The sequence below is a fragment of the Enoplosus armatus genome, chromosome 17 (assembly GCF_043641665.1).
Source record: "Enoplosus armatus isolate fEnoArm2 chromosome 17, fEnoArm2.hap1, whole genome shotgun sequence".
In the NCBI taxonomy this organism is placed as follows: Eukaryota; Metazoa; Chordata; class Actinopteri; order Centrarchiformes; family Enoplosidae; genus Enoplosus; species Enoplosus armatus.
This window is the reverse complement of record NC_092196.1, coordinates 21,761,338-21,782,983: the sequence shown is the minus strand read 5'-3', so window position 1 is coordinate 21,782,983 and position 21,646 is coordinate 21,761,338. Positions and strand designations below refer to the sequence as shown.

Genomic DNA, 21,646 nt, shown 5'->3' with positions numbered 1-21,646 from the left:
ACACTTAATAATAATAATAAGTATGTTACACCTTTCATGCACAAATATATATAGATATATATATCAAAAATATTAAAATACATTGAATGAAAATGAGGATGGATTTAAAATAAAAAATAGTAATCCAAATTTTTAATGATGAGAATAAAATAAAAAGGTAAAATATAATAATAACCAATTGAAGAAGAAAACAACATTGAGGCACTTTTTTTTCTGTTGAAGAACCTCTGACTTCTGAAACAAACCTTTGCCTTTTGTAGAGATAATAAAAACAAAAGCAGTTCCAACTTCACAGTTTTAAACCTTTTTTTACTTTTATTCCAGTGATTAGTTATTTTTTAGAGTTAGAGTTCAATTTAAGTTAAAACTTAATTTAATTTAATGTTCATCTGTTTTAACAAACTGTCTCTGACATCACAGCGAGGAACTTGAACCAGCGTCACAGAGGAGACAACCTGCTGAGGAGGAAGAGGATGCTGCCCTGGACTACTGAAGACCAAACCAAGAAAAGACCTGAAGAAGAAGAAGAAGAAGAAGAAGAAGAAGAAGAGGAGGAGGAAGAGGCACAGTCTATTCTTCCTCCCGTTACCATGCCAACATCAGAGGATGACCCCCTCGTCCAATCAGTGGTTGCATCGAACCCTCCAGCCAATCGAGACGTCAGCTCGGACTCGGGGGAGGAGACGGCAGCCGCGCTCTCGGACTCCAGCAGGCAGGCGTCACTGTGGCAACAGAAGGAGGAAGAGGAGCATGATGAAGAGGAAACACAGGCAGTGGCTTCGTCTCCAGACGGACGATTCCTCAAGTTCAACATCGAGATCGGACGAGGATCCTTCAAGACGGTTTACAGAGGACTCGACACCGAGACCACGGTGGAGGTGGCCTGGTGTGAACTACAGGTAAAACACACTAGTACACGCATTCATTCACAGAGTCTGTACACACTAGCAAGCGCCATGTGGAGAACATTTCTAATTGAACAACTTATTGTCGAGTTAAACAACCAACAATGACATTTTACATAAACAACACGTATAATATAATGTAATCATATCCTGTACTTCATCAAAACTTTAAGTCCTCAGCATACTTCATCAGAACTTGCCTGAAATCTTAATAACACGATCACGTAAAATACCAAGTCTTCCTACAGTATCTGCACCCAGCTGTAGCCCAGGTGTAGTTCAGGTATAGTTTAGGTGTGGCCCAGGTGTAGTTAAGGTATAGTCCAGGTGTAGGTCAGGAGTAATTCAGATGTAGTTCAGGTGTAGTTCAGATGTAGTCCAGGTGTTATCCAGGTGTTATCCAGGTGTAGTCCAGGTGTAGTCCAGGTGTTATCCAGGTGTTATCCAGGTGTAGTCCAGGCGTAGTCCAGTTGTAGTTCAGGTGTAGCCCAGGTGTAGTTCAAGTGCAGTCCAGGTGTAGTTCAGGTGTAGTTCAGATGTAGTTCAGGTGTCATCCAGGTGTAGTCCAGGCATAGCCCAGGTGTAGTTCATGTGTAATTCAGGTGTAGTCCAGGTGTAGCCCAGGTGTAGTTCAGGTGTAGTCCAGGTGTAGTCCAGGTGTTATCCAGATGTAGTCCAGGTGTCTGATGGCAGCAGGTGGTGGAGACTGATAAACAGCATGACGTGTTGCAGAGACCTTTAACATGTGAAGTGTGTGTGTTCCATTCGTGTTTTGACATTAGCAGTGTTTACTGTTTGTGTGCTGAATTGAAATGAAGTGGAAACACCAAAACCAGTGGACATAGTTCATATTTCCAGAAGCTTTGAAGCTCCGCCCCTGAAGCTGAAGAGGTAGACTCTGATTGGTCAACTTGTCTGTACGACACATTCAATTTCAAGATTCAACAATCTTCAATGAAATTTGAAGTTCGTCGACATAATTCTTAAAACGTTTTGCTTTACTGTTTCTCCTATTTTTATTTCTGCTCATTTACTTAAATCTACATAATTTACCCTCTGAGGAGTTTTACTGAACAACTTTCAAGTAACTTTGAATAAAATAGGTTCAACGGCAGCTGTTCAGATAAACACTGAGTGAGCTCATTACAGTGATATTCAGGATCCTCAGAGGATGAATCACCTTGACCTCCTGATCTCTGACCCACAGCGCCACCTTCAGGTCAAGTTTCCACTTTAACAAAATGTCCTTTTCCATAAAGTTTGATTATTGATCTTTACAGTGTGTAGATGCAGTATCAATATCAGGGATGAAGTACAAACAGCTGACCGATGCTGAATGTTTTTAATGACTTTTTAATTAAAGTCAGCCCTGTCGTCATGGTAACACTCGCTGTTGTCATGGTGACTGAGCAGATTAAAGAGTGATGGAGGAACGTGGATCAGAGCAGATCAGACCGGCAGACACAACAGGAGGGTGAGAACACGCATCACAATAAAAGAATATAAGGAAAACAAAACAGACACACATGAAACAAAAATAAATAAAAGTGTTGGATGTGTGTGTGTGTGTGTGTGTGTGTGTGTGTGTGTGTGTGTGTGTTATCTGAGGTCACAGAGAGTTTCAGACTTTACAGTTTTATTGGACGGTGACTGTGAGCTCTGATTGGCTCAGAATGATTTAGCACAGTGTTTGGTAAAATATTTATCACTCTCTGAGAGTAAATATTTAACACACACACACATTAACTGGCATCACTGTGAGGACGAAACAAAGTTCATGATTACACTTCATTAACGTCTTCAGGCTCACTGAAACTTTAGCTTCATTGTTCATCTGTCACTCTGGATTTCATTCTTTACGGTGCATCCCGTCGAATCGTTATGGCGTCACCTTCAGTCAGTCACATCAGTCTACCTGATGCGTACACATGAACGGTGCTCGAGACCACCTTTTCAAGTGGACGTTACACAGTGTTCACACCAATCACACAATCCCTGATGTGAAAGCCTCCTGAGACAGACTCAGAATTAATTAATCCTCAACCTGTTGTTTGACGTTAGTTTGAGGTCAAGACGTCTGATGAATCAGCTGATTGATCAACAGTCTGCCTATCTGACGATCACATTTCCACCATGGCTGCTGTCAGAAGATATATATATATAAACTGTAGTCAACTGGTTTTAATATAACTGCTGTTTCACATGTTGTGTCATGACAGTATTTGTGTTTGTGAGTGGGAGGGACTTCATGTCATGTAACTTTTACATCAGAAAAAAAAGTCATCTAAAATCTGATGAAACCTGATTCTGATCCTGAACTGTTTAGATGTGGATGAACTGACCTTCTTCAGTATGGAGGATGTTTCTGTTTGATGTGATGTTACTGAACCTGTTGGTTTAAAAAGCTGTAAAGGCTGCTTGCCATTGGCTGATGTTTGTGATGTCATCACAAGATGATGACAAATGTGTAGTTTCACTTCAATGAACTGAGAATTATTTTGGCTCAAACTGAAAAACAAGAATGTGTCTGATGTGTGTGTGTGTGTGTGTGTGTGTGTGTGTGTGTGTGTGTGTGTGATAAAGTGTTAACGGTGACTCAGCAGTTTGTTGTACCATACACAGTATCTGATTGGACAGACGGCTGCTGGTTAATGTTGATAACAGCACACACACACACACACACACACACACACACACACACACACACACACACACACACACATGAGGTCAAAGGTCAGCTCTCTGTGATGAACTTCCTGTTGTGTGTTTAGGGTTCTCAACCTGTGGGTCGGGGACCCTCCAAAGGATCATGAGACTTTGTTAGCTTACATTAATATGTGAATATATTATATTTGATTTTTGATCCTTCTACTTATCTTATTTTATTATTGTTATTATTTCATGATAATGTTAAAAATCGAAACTAAAAACAAACAAACAGAGCAGTGTGTGTGTGTGTGTTTGTTGCTGATTTCCCATGATGCTCGGCTGTAATGTGAGACGTTTGTGTGTTATCATGTCAGCAGATCATCAGCTGTCTGATGAGACCTTCATGCTGGAGCTGTTTCTCACTCGACAGTATCAGTTGATTGATTGATGTCTTTAACCTTCAGACACATCGTCTGAACAAGGCGGAGCGTCAGAGGTTCACTGAGGAGGTGGAGATGCTGAAAGCGCTGCAGCATCCAAACATCGTCCGATTCTTCGACTCCTGGAAGTCGACGCTGAGGGGCCACAAATGCACCATCCTGGTGACGGAGCTCATGACGTCTGGGACCCTCAAGACGTGAGTCCGCAATAAAAGACCTGTATTTGACCTTCAGTCAATCTTTTCTGTTTAGATGTTTTGTATTTTGTCTAAATGTAGTTTCAGGTTCTGGATTTTCTTTTCATGTTTTGAACCAGCTGGTTTTAAACAAGCAGCATTTCAGTCACTTGATAGAGATCATTTCTGTTCATAGCAGAAGTAACCCGGAAAAGTGAAAACTAAATACATTCCTGTTGTGTACAAAATAAAGGGAACTTCAAACTGTGCACAAACTCCCAGTCAGTTGCAAGTATCAAAACTGGATTAAAAGCGTTGCTCTGGATGCTGCTGACAACGCCACTGTACTTCTTCTGGATTTATTTCTACTTCTGTGGATCAGAAAATGATTCAGTTCTGATGAATTGACTTATTAATTGACTTATTAGTTACAAAGTGCTTCAGAGGAAGAAAAATAGAGACCAATTTTAGTTTCTGGAGCTCACCTGACTTGACCAGGTCTGTATGTCTCCTTTGAACCCCCTTCAGGTACCTGCGCAGGTTCCGTCAGATGAAGCTAAAGCTGCTGCAGCGGTGGAGCTTCCAGATCCTGAAGGGGCTGCAGTTTCTGCACTCACGCTGCCCCCCCATCCTACACCGAGACCTCAAGTGTGACAACGTCTTCATCACGGGACCCACCGCCTCTGTCAAGATTGGAGACCTGGGCCTCGCCACGCTCAAGAAGGCCTCGTTCGCCAAGAGCGTCATCGGTAAGAAAACAGCGAGTACAGAGAGCCAGCAGGGTCAAACATGTTGGGTTTAACCTGCTGACATTAAACCATCTGATTTGAAACCGTTATTCCTTTTAATGAATCCAAAAACCAAACTGTAAGTCACAGTTAGTGGCTGTTGGTGTTGTACTTCATGTTGTGACTGGTGATGCATTCAGGGACCCCGGAGTTCATGGCTCCAGAGATGTATGAGGAGAAGTATGACGAGGCCGTGGACGTTTACGCCTTTGGCATGTGCATCCTGGAGATGGCGACGTCCGAGTATCCGTACTCTGAGTGTCAGAACGCTGCTCAGATCTACCGCAAAGTCACCAATGTAAGGCTCCGCCCACCTGAGTGCATCTACTTCCTGTCTTTATCCAGGTGTTTGACTGTCTGTTTGTCTGTCAGGGAAACAAACCCGACAGTTTTTCCAAAGTAAAAGTCCCTGAGCTGAAGGAGATCATTGAAGGCTGCATTCGAACCAACAGCAATGAGAGGTAACGTGACCAATCACAGTGCAGCATTTACACCTTTCATTTAAGGTCTCCGTCACACCTGCAGTTCAGTTCATTTGATCCGAACCAAAGAAAGAAAAGTTCACACTGACTCATGACGAACAAACCAACAGCTGGAGTCCTAAAGACTGACAGGGAACACTATTATTATTATTATCGCAGTAAATTATTTTACTTGTATATACAGATGATCTGTATAAATACAGATGAACAGTTTAATCGAAACTATTCCTGCAACACTAGCACGTACTGAAAATACAAATTATGAATTACATCCAGTATGTTACAGTTTAATATACAGAATGTAAGCCAGCTGTTTAAACTGTGTATAGACATGTATACAGAACATAAACCTGACTGTTTGTATATAAAGTAACATATAAAATGATCCATTCAGTATTTATTCCAGCACTCTTTGACCTGTATACAGACCTTCTATGTTGTTTTTAGATATATTTATATATCTGTCTATTTCTTCACTTGCATGTAAGTTATATGTTTATGTTTCATTATATATGTTCAGTTTTGTTCATGTAACCGTGTGTAAATACACTAGAAACTGGAATTCCTTGTATGATCATTTATTATTGTATGTTTTGCTTTATTGAACAGGGCAGTGGACATTAATAAACATTAATATTTTACATGTGTAGTTCTGGACAGACATGAGAGAGATTCAAATGATTGTAAATTAGAATTACAAGTTATTGAACTTTTTAAAGTTTTTATAAGAATTTAATAAACATACAGAACAATACAAAATATAATATTAATGTTAGTAATCATACAGGACTCTATTATACTGTCAGGGAATATTTAAAACATGCAACACAGAGGCACAGCACTGAGATTTATATTAATGTTCATGTTAATAAGGAGTAAATAAGACGACATTGTGATGCATTATTATTAGACTCTAACTGAAACATGAAACATGACATCAGCAAAACTGTCCAATCAGTGAGTTCATGTGACTCGTCAGTGTGGAACAAACTGAAAGACAACTGCAGGTGTGAAAGAGACCGGAACAGTTGAAATAGCTCCACCTGCTGGACACTCTGAATCACTGCAGTGACAGAGAGGAACAACATGAACTAAAGAAGGTCATCTTTTAACTACTATCAATTAACTATGGGCAGTACTTATGTATTGTGTGATTTCCTGAAGTATTAATTGGTTATCCTGGTAAATATGTTTGACTGAGCTGTGGACCGTTGATCATCAGTTTCCTTGTTTCTTCCTTCAGGTTCACGGTTCAGGACCTGCTGGATCACCGGTTCTTCCAGGAGCAGCTGGGAGTCCACGTGAATCTGGCCGAGGATGACGACGGCTCGAAGGCGGCTCTGAAGCTCTGGCTCAGGATGGACCACAACAAGAAGCTTCAGGGGAAATACAAAGACAACAACGCCATTGAGTTCCTGTTCGAGCTGTACAAAGACGTCCCCGAGGAGGTGGCCCAGGAGATGGTACCTGCTCCGCCATGCTGATGACATCACAGTGATCATCACCTGGCAGGTGAAGGTGGTCTCACCTGTCTCTCTCTCTCTGTCTGTCTCTCAGGTGGTGCTGGGGTTCGTGTGTGAGGCGGACTATAAGCTGGTTGCCAAGGCGATCAGACACCGAGTGACAGCCATAAAGCGTCAGCGGGAGAAACAGCGCCGCCTGCTGGAGGAAACTCTGAACCGCACGAAAGAAGCTGTCATCGAGGAGGAGTCTGACTCCGCCCCCCAACCGCCTGATCCGCCCAATCAGAGGCCTGCAGCTGCCATGAGCACGTCTGCTGCTGGGAAGGTGGCCAATCAGGTGTGTTTGAATCTGTTTCCATGGAAACAGGGCATGAAGGTGACACACAGCTCCTCCTGCTGGCAGAGGTTACTCCTAAAGCATGATTCATTTCTCATCTATTAACTGTATTATCAAGACCTCATTAACTGTTTATACACTATATTGTGTCGTAATCTGTTATTAAGCGTTTATTAAGTGTTTATATTTAGCTAAATGATAAATGGGGGTTAAAACAAAGTGTTACCTTCTGTGGGGATTATAACTGTTTTACTACAACATTATGCTTTTGCTGTCAAGGCCAGGAGATTTTTAATCTCAGTGGAACTTCTCCTGGTTTAATAAAATTATATATAGTATATTTTTACCCATAATGAATAAAGGTGGTGGCAGAATATTAGAATACATTTGATCCAATAGAAACACATCAGATGACAGAACCAGTCTGTCACACTAGTGCCCCCTACAGGCTGCAAACTACAGGCTCATTACAAACATCCTGATCATTTATCTGTTCTTAGAGTCTTATCAGTTGTAGGAGAAGGGATGGGAATTCTATTTTGTTATTATTATTATTATTATTATTATTATTATTACATTTAAACAACGTATATGACATTTTTCACTTAATAATTCAGAAAAAGACACCACTATAAGTTTGATTGTTTTTCAAGAGGACGACGTTTCCAGGTCAGATTAAAACACATTAACTTCTCTATTTAAACTCCCAGCAGGACTCAGGTGCTGTTTCAGGCCCCGCCTGGATACGAGCCCCGCCCTCTGGAACAGTGACATCATCGAGCAGTAGCCCGGTGGACTCTGGGATCAGCAGCGTCTCCAGCAGGATGGAGGGAGACGGAGAGGAGGAGGACAACAAGACCACCAAACACACTTCATACTCCTCCACTACATGTTCGCACATTATTTTAATACTTTATTTCTATATTATATTATTGATATATTATTTTATCTATATATATCTATAATCATTTGTATTTGTATGTGATATATTATTGTTTATTTATATTATTTATCATTATATTCCATCCATCCATTTTCTTCCGTTTATCTGCGGCCGACTCGCAGTGGCAGCAGACTAAGCAAGGATGTCCAGACGTCCGGACGTCCCTCTCCCCAGCAATGTCTTCCAGCTCCTCTTTGTCACAAGGCATTCCCAGGCCAGATGAAATATGAAATCCCTCCTGCGTGTTCTGGGTCTGCCCCAGGGTCTCCTACCAGTTGGACAAGCCTGGAAAACTTCCAAAGGAAGGCGCCCAGGAGGATCCTGTTCAAATGTCCGAACCACCTCAACTGGCTCCTTTTGATGTGAAGGAGCAACAGCTCTACTCCGAGCTCCTTCCAGACGTCTGAGCTCCTCGCCCTCTCTCTAAGACTGAGCCCTGCGGAGGAAACTCATTTTGGCTGCTTGTATCCACGATCTCATTCTTTCTGTCACTGCCCAAAGCTCATGACCACAGGTGAGGGTTGGAACGAAGATTGAGTGGTCTTGTCTTCTGGCTCAGCTCCCTCTGAATCACAACGGTCCGGTACAGCACCCGCATTACTGCTGACACCGCACCAATCCACCTGATGATGTCATGCTCCATTTTACCCTCACTTGTGAAGAAGACTCCGAGATACTGGAATGTCCTTCGCTTGAGGCAATAACTCACTCCCCACCCAAAGGGAGCAATCCACCTTTTTCCAGCAGAGAACCATGGCCTCAGACTTGGAGGTGCTGACTCTCACCACAGCTGCCTCACACTCGCTGCAAACCGCTCCAGTGCGTGCTGTGGATCAAGGTCTGACGATGCCAACAGAAACACATCATCCGCAATGAGCAGAAACGCAATTCTGAGGTCCCCAAACCAGACACTCTCCTCCTCCGGCTGTGCCTTAAGATCCTGTCCATGAAGATCACAAACAGAATTGGTGACAAGGGACGACCCTGGCGGAGGCCAACAACCACTGGAAGCATGATTGACTTTGTGCGAGAATATGGACACAGCTTTTACTTTGGTTATATAAGGACCGGATGGCTCTTAGCAACTATTATTATATTGTAATATTTTAATTTATATTCATCACTTTATAAAATGTATGATATGTAATTAATTTTCACATCTCTGTCTTCTCTGGTTGCCATGGCAGCCGACTGTGAGATGGACAGCTCTCTCAGCTCCTCTGGTGTCCTGGAGACGGTTGAAGCCCCGCTCCCCTATGTCACTGCTGCCGCGGCTCAGGAAACCCCTCAACCCAAGGCTCCTCTTCCTGTGACCCGGGCTCCATCCAAAGCTCCTCCCCTCCCCGTGCTGCGGTTCCCCAGGGTGAGCAGGGGGTGGGGCTAAAGTAGAGGCAGGGGGCGGGGCTACAACTAACCCTAACCCTAACCCTATTGAACTCTCAGTAGGTTCATCTGCTGTTTGTTTAAATCCCAATTACACTCCTTCTCAGAGTCATAATCTGAATTCACAGATCATTGTCTCTGATAATCCATCAGCAATAAACCTCCAGAAAGACGCTGCAGAACCTGCCTGAGAATCCTCCTGTTTTTAAGTTTCCTTCAGTGTCTCAGTGATCAGTAATAGTTGTCTGTCCATCCATGAGGACGCTGCAGACAGGAGCTCCTAACAGCTGACTCAGCTGCTTTAATGGAGACATGATGACCATGTGACTACATGGAAACATGGTCATCATGTTTTGTACATAAAATATATTAAACTACCCAACAGTTTATATAACTGTAAAAATCAGCTCCAACTCGACCAACTACAGCAATGTTAATTACACTTTTTTCTTATCTATAGAAAGACTATATAAGTATTTAAACTGATATATAGTTATTAATAATTCTAATGTAATCCAACACAACTGTAAAGATCTCTCTTTGTGAAGCTCATTCAGTTCAGTTGTTGTCGTGTTTGAGGCTGAAGGTTGATGTGGTGACGGTGTTGCTGTTTTTATTGTTGTTTTTACTCTGTTCATGCAGCTGATGTGTTGATGTTGTAGAGATGCATCTCTGTCTCCCTCTACAGGAGACATGAGAGAGCTTTAGACCAATCAGCTCTGTGACAGTTTTCACTGACCTTCTGGTTTTCCCTTTGCATCATGGGAAAACAAACATGTCCTCCTCAGTAGACTCTCAGGTAGAACTGAATCACATTCAGTTCCGTTCTGTTTGTGTCCTCCTGTCTTCTACAGAGCATCGCTGTGTCCCACAATGCAGAGCGATCGCAATCTGGACCAGTCTGCGGCTTCTCCTCACCTGTTGACAGGTAACACACACATGTATTTCTGTACTTATGAGGACATTCAACAACATGACCTTAACCTAAAGCTCATTCTAGAATAGCTAAATCCCCACTTTCCAAAAATGTCTCCACTTTCTAAAAATGTCCTCACTTTCCACAAATGTCCTAACTCTAATGGTCAGTCCTCACAAACACTAAGTCCTCACAAAGACAGTACACAGACTTAAATAAACCACAGGAATGTGTTTTGTACTTGCTTGTGTTGCTTCACATTTAAATGTTTTACCTTCTTTTGTCTCTTTACTACTTGGCTTTCTCTGTTATGTAGCTATGCCTCTGATGTGACCTCAGGTTTGAGTGACGGCAATGATGGCCAATCAGACAAGGGTAACCAGGAAGTGACCAAACAGGCGGCTACAAAGCAGTTCAGGAGGAGAGCGAGGGCTCGTCTGAGAATCACAGGGGTGAAAACTTGAGTCACTGCAATCATCACATTCATGTAAGATGTTTCTATGTAACATGCTGTGTGTAACACTGTGTGTGTTTGGTGTATTCAGGTGTCAGACATGGTGGACCGGGTGGTGGAGTGTCAGCTGCAGACTCACAACAGTAAGATGGTGACATTTAAGTTTGACCTGGACGGAGACAATCCAGAGGACATCGCCTCTGTGATGGTGAGCATCACCAGCCAATCAGAGCACGGCACAGGTTTGGTCCATGTGTTTTGTGATTGAGTTTCACTTCACTGATATGAAATACTGGACATCATTTTCCGGCCGTCAACTGTTTCATGTAACAGTTAGCAGTTTGTTTTTTTAGTCTGTCGCAACACTTTAATATTTAGTCATTTTAATTAACATGAACTCTTTTTGTATTTCATGCTGGGATGGTCAGTTTTTGTTTTTTTTATTTTATGTCTTCATGTTGGATCAGGTTACCTGCTCTAATGAATTTAGTTTCGATTATTGTGACACAGCTTTATATTTTTTCATCACTCAGATCCACAGGGACTTCATCCTGCCGTCAGAGCGAGGAGGATTCATCCTCCGCATGTATGACATCATCAAGAGGGCGGAGTCTATGATGCATCAACAGCAGCCAGCTGACACCGACAGGTTATCTTACCTGACTGCCTCCACGCTGCTCGAGTCCACGGTATGTGTGTGTGTGTGAAGGAATATTCTTCTGATCAATCGTTCAGTCTTAAACATCAGAAAACTGTGAAAAAATGTCCAAAGTAATGTCTTCAAATGTCGTTTTGTCCAACCAACAGTCCAAAACTCAGTTCACTTCATTTCAATTTTATATAACGCCAAATCATAACAGAAGTTATCATAGGGCACTTTCATTGTTTTCCCTCATTTTATTTTATTTTTTCATCAGCCGAACCTGCCAGTCCATGGCCTCTCCAGAAATCTGTCCTCGTCTTCACTTCCTGGTGAGAAAGAAAAGTGAAGGGACGTTTTCAAACACAAGATAGTTTAAAGAAAGGTTAAGAAGGTATAAAAGTAAAAGAGGTTTGTGATTGATAGATCAGGGGTGGGTGTCTCTTCCTCTCAGACCATTTGATATTTATTACACAGTCTCACTGTCCACTGTCAGATACAAAAATGATGCACGTGTGACAATACGCTGCAATTTAAAGCTAATTAGATACAATTGAGCTGCAATTGAATATTGATTCAGCTCAGATTCAATAGGATTTTACATATTTCCTTGTTCATAAAAAGGACATTTCTGAAACAGAAATCACCCAAATATGTCTTCTCCAACATCAACAAAAGTCAACTCAGAATTTTTTAGATGAGGAGGAAGAACTTTTCAGCAAAATGCTGCTGACAGTAATGTTTACCTCAGTTCCTGAGTCAGTGGCATCCATCTGAATGTGGTATTTTCAGTTATTCTGTATGGACTCATATCCCTGTCAATAAAACAGCATGTGGCTTCAGTCATAGCTTTACTTCAGTAAAGAGTTTGGGGCTAGTGTAGCCTGGTCCTGTCAGTAACCTTACGGTCAATAGTGAGCTTTGTGGAGCTCCTGACAGCTGAATGAATGATGAAGCTGAATCTCTGACTGTTGTGTACATTTTTTCTGATATGTTTAATTTAATCTCTACACGCCTCGGAGGGCTGATCAATTGATGTGTCATCAGACATTGCAGATGCTGACCCCTCCCCCTTGAAGGGCGTAGACTTCTACATTGACTCTGAGGCCACGCCCTCCGTCAGACCACTGAGGTCACAGTCTTTCCACACCTCATCAGGTACAACACCTGATCTATTCATTCATGTACAACAGATACACATTGTCCCCTTTTGTAATTCATAGTATTTTTCAAAAATGTTCAGTCACAATTTCTCAGAAATTGAAGGAAGAGTACAACATTTAGGTAAATCCTCTCGTGCTCTGTCTTCAGTAAATTGTGGGGTCCCTCAGGAAAGCATACTGGGGCCTCTTTTGTTTCTATTAAACCTTATTTAAATAAAGTAAATCGTCTCGTTCTGTCTTCTCCAGTTTTCCAGTGTTTCAGATCATCTTTGTGTGTCCAGTACAGAAGTAGATCCATTGTGTTTAGCCTAGCTTAGCACAGAGACTAAAACAAAGGGGAAACAGCTAGCCTATCGATTAATTTCCTTTGCTGCTGTTGTGAGACAACACACACAAGTGTTGGCCAGGCTAGCAGTTTCCCCCTTCTTACAGCCTTTGTGCTAAGCTAGGCTAAACATGTCCTTGACCGTTCTATCCTGATCACAGAGATGACACAAAAATTAAGAAGTTAATTTTGAGTTACAGTGTTTAAAAAGTCTACCTATTAATCACAGGATTTATTCTGAGACAGACGCCGACTCTGTCCGACAGCCCTTCATTTATTTCACATCTTCAGATAGAAATCTGTTGTTGACAATCTTTTCGCCCTCTCTGTCTCTCTCCCCAGCTTCCTCCCATCAGCCTCCCCCCTACCCCCTCCATTACGCCCACCCAGACTCCACCCCTCCTCCCCCCTCCCACCTCCCCCCTCAGCCTCAGTATCACCTACCATCTCCCCCATACTCCCCATACACCTCCCACTTCCCTACCCAGAGCTCCTCCACCGGCCTCCCCCAAGTCCACACCTTCACTCCCTCCTCCTCTTCCTCAGCTCCTCCTCACTGGCCTCCCCCTGACCAGCCTCTTTTCTCCCTGGCCAATGTACTCTCTCTGGCCATGAGCGTGGCACAGTCCCTCATGCCCCCACCTGGAACCCCCAACCAGGGCTTTCATCCTCACCCCCAGCCCCTGTCTCCCCCATTCCCCTCCCCCCAGGCTCCCCTCTCTCCCCCCATGTCTCCATCCCTGGGCTCGAAGCTCCATCCTCCAAGTCATGCCTCCTTCTCCTCCCAGCTGTCCTACAGCCCTCCCACCCCTCAGACAGGCTCCACCCCCGACAGCCTGCAGGGGGTGCCGCCCGGCCAGACTCCAGACACACCTCAGGTAGGACAGGTGAGCTCTTGTTAAAACATGACATGGACTTACCTGTGTACTGATGCTTTCAGGAGCTCTTCATGAACATTCAGAATCTTTATCTGCACTTCAGTGACCAGATAATGGTTTCTGTAGTCAGGGTAGGGGATTAAAGAAACCTGGTTTCTGTAGTCAGGGTAGGGGATTAAAGAAACCTGGTTTCTGTAGTCAGGGTAGGGGATTAAAGAAACCTGGTTTTCGGTAGTCGGGTAGGGGATTAAAGAAACCTGTTTTTTGTAGTCGGTTAGGGTATTAAAGAAACCTGGTTTCTGTAGTCGAGGTAGGGGATTGAAGAAACCTGGTTTTTGTAGTCGGGTAGGGGATTAAAGAAACCTGGTTTCTGTAGTCGAGGTAGAGGATTAAAGAAACCTGGTTTCTGTAGTCGAGGTAGGGGATTGCAGAAGCCTGGTTTTTGTAGTCGGGTAGGGGATTAAAAAAAAAGTTTTTTCTAGTCGAGGTAGAGGATTAAAGAAACCTGGTTTCTGTAGTCCAGGGACACAGCCAGGGGGGTCTCTGAATTGCAAAACGTTTCCTGAGTGGGCGGCCGGAATGGACAAAAAGTTTCCCATTTGGTGGCATCCGTGCGCCACCTGGTGGACGAGGCGGTGTAGCGTGACAAATCTTGTAGTGTCGAAAGCGACGGTCCAAGAGGAACACTGTTCCTCCAGTTTTCAGCAGCTTAGCAACATTCAACAACAGAAGAGACAAAACTGTCAGGATGAGAAGCTGGAACGTTTCACTCATTCATTCATTCATTTCAGCCTCACACTCCTGTTCAGCTGAAGGTCGGCTTAGCTCCGCTCCCTCATGGTGAGTCCCTGCTGACATCACAAAGTGACATCACACCAGACTAAACAGACTCACAGATCATTTATCTGGTTCACAGGTTCAGAGGCTGCCTTTGCTTCCAGTCTGACCAGTGCTCCCAGTCCCAGAGGAGAGCTCTCTGACTCCTCCACCTGCTCAACTCCTCACAACAGAGTAAGACACAAACAGAGGAAACGTGTTTCCTTCTCTGTTTCTGTTCTCTTCTGTTTTGCTGCAGTTGATTTCTTTTGATCATGTTTCGAGATGAGGACATCAGGACGACGTTAATACAACAATAATAATAAAGAATAAAGAAAGAGCACCGCGAGGCATCAGGCCAAATCTATAACTGTGATGATGATGATGTTCTTCCTCTTGTCCAGGTGTCCTCACTTGTCTCCCCGTCACCCAGACTGTCACCCATCCAGGAGGGTAAGACATACCCGTCTGTCCTTCGCAGCTTCAGTTCAATGTGTGCAAACATCTTTACTCTACGAGCCTTCTCCATCAAAAGCAGAAGTTTTACAAAACACACAGTGGTTAAACGTGAAAACTTCGCTCTCTCACGACAAGTAAACAATCAAGCTGGGTTTAATGTCTTTTATAGAACTGAATGAACTAAAACCACCAATATTGGACTTCTGAGGCTGATAATGATAGTTGAGAGTTAAAGAGGCTGATAGCTTTAAATCTGCAGATATTTGTTTTTTGATATAAAAGGAACAAAATAGACAAACCTCTTTAATGAGGATTCTTTATTCTTTTTTCTGAAAGGATAGTGAGTCAGATCTGTTGTGTTTGAACATCACATGAGCACATGAAACTAACAGAAATGTCATGTTTCCATCATGTTTTCCACATGGTTCTCCATCGTTTGAGCTTTGACTGAAGCTCTTTTGATGACGTCATCTTGTTGTGTCCTCTTCTTCTTCTGTGGTGGTTTAACAGCAGTGACTGGAGAATTAGCTCCACCAGCTGTTAATCAGCTCCACCGGCTGTTAATCAGCTCCACCTGCTTCTATTGCTTATTTTCTCAAAATTCAGTTAAAACGTGCCCTACATTTGGATGGAAACTTAGGGTTAAACATATCTTTGACATTTCTCTACTGCATGGGGAGATGTTTATGTTCACTTTCTCTCATTTCTCTGGATCTGTTAAAAGTAATATATCATCTGCATAAGGAGATATTTTAGGTTCATTATCGTTGAGAATTCAACCTTAAATGTTTGTGTGGTCTCTTACACATGAAGCGAAAGGTTGAGTAATAAATAGTAGCAGTGATAGAGAACAATGCTGTTTGGTACCTCTGCCTTAAGAAATGATGGAGAACACTGAGAAAATTAAGTTCAAAGTTGTTAAATTGATACTTTGAACAACTTTGAACTTATTTTCAGGAGTCAGAACAATTTTTCACATTTAACGGAGAATATTTTCCTTTTTTACAAACCCTAACTGAAGTTATTAACACTGGTAAATATCAATTCAAGTCATTGCATTTATCGTTATATGATTGTGAGATAATATTGGCCACGGTGATGTGGCGGTCGGGCTCTAAATGAGCCAATGGATGTCCAGAAGGAATGACGTCAACACTGATTGTCTTTGAGAATGGAAACTTTACGTTAAACCTGTTGTGTTGACGAAGCAAAGATTGACAACACTTTGTTTTGAGACACATAATGACTTTCAACTAGATTGACTAGATGAAACGAGTTTTTATGGACAATGAATCGTAATGACTTTGGTGAGACCTCCTGACCATCTCTCCAGCGCCACCAACAGGACAAAACGCCTAATTCAATGCAAGAAATATCAAAAACTTAATGGACAGATTTTCATGAAATTTCTTGATCAAATTCCAGCTTCCCAGAGGATGAACCGATTTTGACTCCGCGATCTTTCCTGTAGCGCCACCTTCAGGACGAACTACACCTTTAGCTGCTGCTTTTATTTATTTGTTCTCTATTTATAAAAAATGTATTTATTTATAAAAAAAAACAGTGCAATACATATTTACCAGTGCAATACACATATATATGCATACATATACATTGTTATTGTATTTTGTTTACTTAAATATTGTAAATGTACAGTGCTTAACAAATTTATTAGACCACCTGTCATAAAAATGAGAAAACACAAATATTTTGGAAATCTGTCAAAAACTTGTTTCAAACTAAAAATTGTATTGTTATTTATTAGGCAAATAACAAACTGGAACAACTAAATAGTCACATATATTAACCAAACATCTTAATATTCTGTATGACCTCCTTTGGCCCTGATAACAGCTTGCATTCTTGCAACCACAAAACAAATGTTTCTGTTCAGGAATGCAAGTAAATAACTGTAATTTGGCATCTCAATCAAAAAATAATAATGTGCTTTATTATTTTTTTCTGCTTTTTTGTAAAACAGTAAATTTGAGAATTCATGCATAACAACAATAATTATATTTTAGCATTAAAGAGATCATTTTGATTAAAGAGCTTGGCTTGCACATACTGGTGGATTAACCATTACAGAAACATAAAATATTTTGGTAATCAGCAATACTGTTAATGTAGGGCAGCGGTGGCAAACACCTTACACTGGGTGGTGGTCTAATAAATTTGTTAAGCACTCTATATATTTTTTATATTTTTATAGACTTATCATTCTAGCTCTATGCTACTTTTCTGTTCTTGAATGGGAGCACCTGTAACTCTAATTTCCCCCCGGGATCAAGAAAGTATTTCTGATTCTGATTCTTCTTCTGTTTCTCTTTCAGTGAAGAAAACTTCAATCTTTACCGTCGGTCGTTTCCAGGTGACGCCCTCTGAAAACATTCCTGCAGTCCGTCATCAGGAGCCCCGCCCCCTCAGTCAGGCCACACCCACCGCCCACTCCCCGCCTCCCTCCAGGCCTGACCAATCAGAGAGCTCAGAGAACAGCACGGAGGAGGAGAGCGAATCAGAGAGCAATATTAGCACAGTGATGGTCTCCCCACCTGGACATCTTCTCGGTTACCATGACAACCCTGGAGAACAGGAGGAAGAGGAGGAGAAGAAGAGGAGGGGAGGTCGGAGGCTGAGCGTCAGTCTGTGGGAGTGGTCGGCCAGCAGCCCCGGGATGAGCAACTTCAGCCAATCGTGGAGCCGCTCGGCACCCTGCGTCAGCTCTGATGAATCAGAGAGCGAGAATGAGGAGACGTGGGAGGAGCTGCAGGAGCTCCGTGAAAGGTAATTGGTGGATTGATGAAATGATGCTGATGATGTTTTCCTAAACGAGTTCTGTCATCAAAACAACACGAAACCACCAAAACACTGACCTGAGAGCTGCCATCTTTCTTAGTTATTTCCAATTTGAACTTTAATAATGAATAATAACTATAATGTAATTTGATTGAAACTAATTGTTTAAAGCAATACTATATAAGAAACATTCAATTCAATTGATAAGCAATAACACAAATCTTAACTCAATTCAGTCTACTCAGGTGTAACCAGTGGCTAATATTAGCAATAATAACTTCATATCGATATTGTTATATAACTGACATTATGACACACAGATACACATTTAATTGGTTTTATGACAAAAGTAAATCAAAAAGTAAACACACAATTCATGTGTGGCCACAGTGGCAAAAGAAATAATCAGCAGATTAATCGATAATAAAGATAATCATTAGCTGCAGCTTTAGTTATATAATATTTATTACAGAAATCTTAAAATCTTGCAAACTGGAAGTGTGGAGTCACCAGAAATAACAACTCACCACTGAATACTTTTTTAACCTTTTCCTCATAATCCCAGACACCTGGCGGAGGTGCAGAACCTGCAGGCCAATCAAAAGCAAGAGATCGAGGAGCTGTACCTGAGGATGGGTAAAGTCCCGCCTCCCGGCATTGTCTCTCCAGCCGCCATGCTGAACCACCGCCAACGGCGCCTCTCCAAGACCGGAAACTACCCTCCCTCTCGCAAAAACAGCCTACAGAGACTGGATGTGCTGCCCTCTGCAGGTGGGGAGGACACACTGCAGCCAGCAATGAAAAGAACAATAACATTTCAAATAATAATATGTGGTTGTGTTTTTGTTCAGGTATCATGAGGAAGTGCTCGGTCAGCGGCAGCAGCAGTGGGTCTCAGGACAGAGCAGGGAAAGGCGTGACCTTTGCCCCCGAACACAGCTGCACGGTGAGCTCATAATGTCTTCGTCACAATTCAAGACTGTTTTATTAAAGACAATTTTGTTCATTTGAATGAAAATAGAAGCAGAGGGAGGAGAAAGGGAAAACAGGGCAACTTAACTCTTAATAGTTCATCTTCTTAAAAATGTTTTTCTTTGAATTATTTGTTTCAAATTAAGCCTTTATAAATAGTCACAGTAGCCGTGTTAGTGTTTCCTCACGTTAAAAGCTGCAGACAAAGAGATACGGGTCTGCCCATTTTTTAGTCTCTGTTAGCTTTAGCTTCAGTCTGTTAGCATGATGTCATGTATGAGATTAAGATCCTTGTGCAGGAAATAACTCATGTAGCTAACGTTAGCTTAATTAGCTAGCTGGCTACAGCTTTTGATGACTTCAGAAATCAATGACCCATTGTTTCATAAATTACTATGAATTTTGAGGTTGAATCTGTTGTCATTGTAAACTGTTGATTGACAGGTTAGCAACAGTAACTCAGGGGGCGGGGCTTAGCAAACAGTACATTTAAAGATCGTGGAAGTATTTTCTGACTTTATCGTTGAGCACTTCATCAGACGTCTGCTGATCTGAGATTAACCTTTGACCTTTGACCTCCAGTGAGAGAGGAGCTACTGACTAACTGAAGACATGACAGTGATGATGAAGAGAGGAAGAGGAGTCGTCACTGAACACACGTCACTTTATTATCAAACCTGCAGCAACATCGTTGTTTTATTAAAACTGACTGAATTCGTACTGAAGATTATGCTCAGTTTGCAACATGAAGTTTGTTTCCAGATTTTAGATTTGTTCTGATGTTTGTTGTTTTTCTGTGTTTGATATTTTGAATTAAGACTCAAACAACATTTTAATGACATTTCAGCACTTCAGGAAGAAAATATTGAGCCTTAATGAGCCTCATGTAACAACAGGCTATCTCTGTGTTTTTCTCGTGAGGTTCTGCAGATTCAGCTCATAAATGATGCTTTTAAAGACGAGGAAGGAACCAAAAATCACAAGAGGTCTGAAGTCGAACCCACAAAACCTGAATCTGAAAACACTCAACAACTCTTTGTCTAATCAGCCTCTGACTCTGAGCCCTGGGTTTCTCCATGAACAGTGTTTTCTGTCAAAACCTCACTGCTGAATTTACAGATTTTATTTTTTCTGTTTCTTAACTTTATTTATTCGATATTTAAGATGTGAAACCAGGTTTCAGTTTATGAAGCTCGACAAACTGCTTTAAGTCCCCCTATCATTAGCATTTATTAGCAGCATACAAACATTTAATAACTGGTTAATAACACACTATAATGTAGGACATGTTTAAGTGTTTATTAATGTTCTCCTATGAAGACATGTTGTATGTTATATTATGATTTATTATATGTCATTCATTATCTGTTCACAGCAGCCTCCACTTCTGTCCACAGGAGGAGTTACAGTTAATAAATACATTAATGAACACTTACTTATTATTAACCATTTATTACATCTTTATATACTGATTATACATGTGTTACCTACGTATCTGCTGTGCAGTCTGTATATCTGTCTGATCTGTTTATAGTCTGTAGCCACTGAATGCATCTTGGAATCACAGTGTTCCTTATTTAAAGAATGATTATTATGATATGATTATTATATGATGTGTGATGAACAAAAGAAACCCTCAGCGTCTTTAAAAGAACATTTCTTAAATTCAATGACATGATGTTCAGGTAAACAGAAAGAGATGAATGTGAGTTTGTCCACAGTGACTTCCTTCATTTCCCTTTTATAAACAAACATTAAACCAGATATCTATTCATTACTCGTGGCTTTACAGTGTAATAAAAGTCACCTCAACTGGCAAAATGATTCATGTTAAGTCTTACGAAGAAAAGGTAACGGGCCCCCAGTGATGATGATTTCTTAAAGAGTTTCACTTATGTTTTGGACGTTTCATTTTAAGTCTGTATTTTCAATATATGTATTTTATTTTCAATAAAGGTTTATCTTTTTGGTTTTTTAAAGATATTTTTGGGGAATTTGTTTGCCGTTATTGGATAGTGACACCATGAAGAAGAGAGAGAGAGAGAGAGAGGAAGACATGCAGTAAAGGGTCCAGGCTGGAATCAAACCTGTGACGCTGCGATAACGACTCCACCCGGTGAGCTATATATATATATATATATATATATATATATATATATATATATATATATATATATATATATATATATATATATATATATATATATATATATATATATATATATAATATACATATATATATATATAATATACAGTAAAATCTTATCTTAATGCAAAGTAACTAAAGCCATCAGTAAAAGTATAAAGTAGCCAAAAATGGAAATACTCAAGTGAAGTACCTCAAAATCGTACTTCAGTAGAGCATTTGAGTAAATGTACATAGTTACGTTCCAGGACTGAATCTGACAAAGATAATAAATACTTGAGTGTTTTCTGTCTTTTTCTTCTTTTCTTTTGATCCAAACCCTTTAACTTACTTCTTCTCTGTAAGACACTCAAAGTTGAAATCAAATCATCTCAACGCACTTTGATACAGTGCATCCGGAAAGTATTCACAGCGCTTCACTTTTTCCACATTTTGTTATGTTGCAGCTTTATACCAAAATGGATTAAATTCATTTTTTTCCTCAAAATTCTACACACAACACCCCATAATGACAA

General features: G+C 41.2%; 1 protein-coding gene across 1 annotated transcript; it reads left to right on the top strand.

Moving 5' to 3' along the window:
• Positions 1-473: 473 nt before the first annotated feature.
• Positions 474-20,968, top strand: wnk4b (WNK lysine deficient protein kinase 4b). Its single transcript, XM_070922740.1, has 23 exons — positions 474-899; positions 4,019-4,191; positions 4,699-4,919; positions 5,099-5,256; positions 5,331-5,419; positions 6,684-6,903; positions 6,998-7,240; positions 7,951-8,131; positions 9,371-9,546; positions 10,421-10,494; positions 10,799-10,934; positions 11,028-11,144; positions 11,470-11,625; positions 11,854-11,908; positions 12,624-12,734; positions 13,407-13,942; positions 14,734-14,782; positions 14,859-14,953; positions 15,163-15,211; positions 17,551-18,001; positions 18,579-18,784; positions 18,865-18,959; positions 19,568-20,968. The coding sequence occupies exons 1-23, from the start codon at positions 474-476 to the stop codon at positions 19,568-19,570; spliced, it is 4,020 nt and encodes a 1,339-aa protein (XP_070778841.1). The 3' UTR covers positions 19,571-20,968.
• Positions 20,969-21,646: the final 678 nt, after the last annotated feature.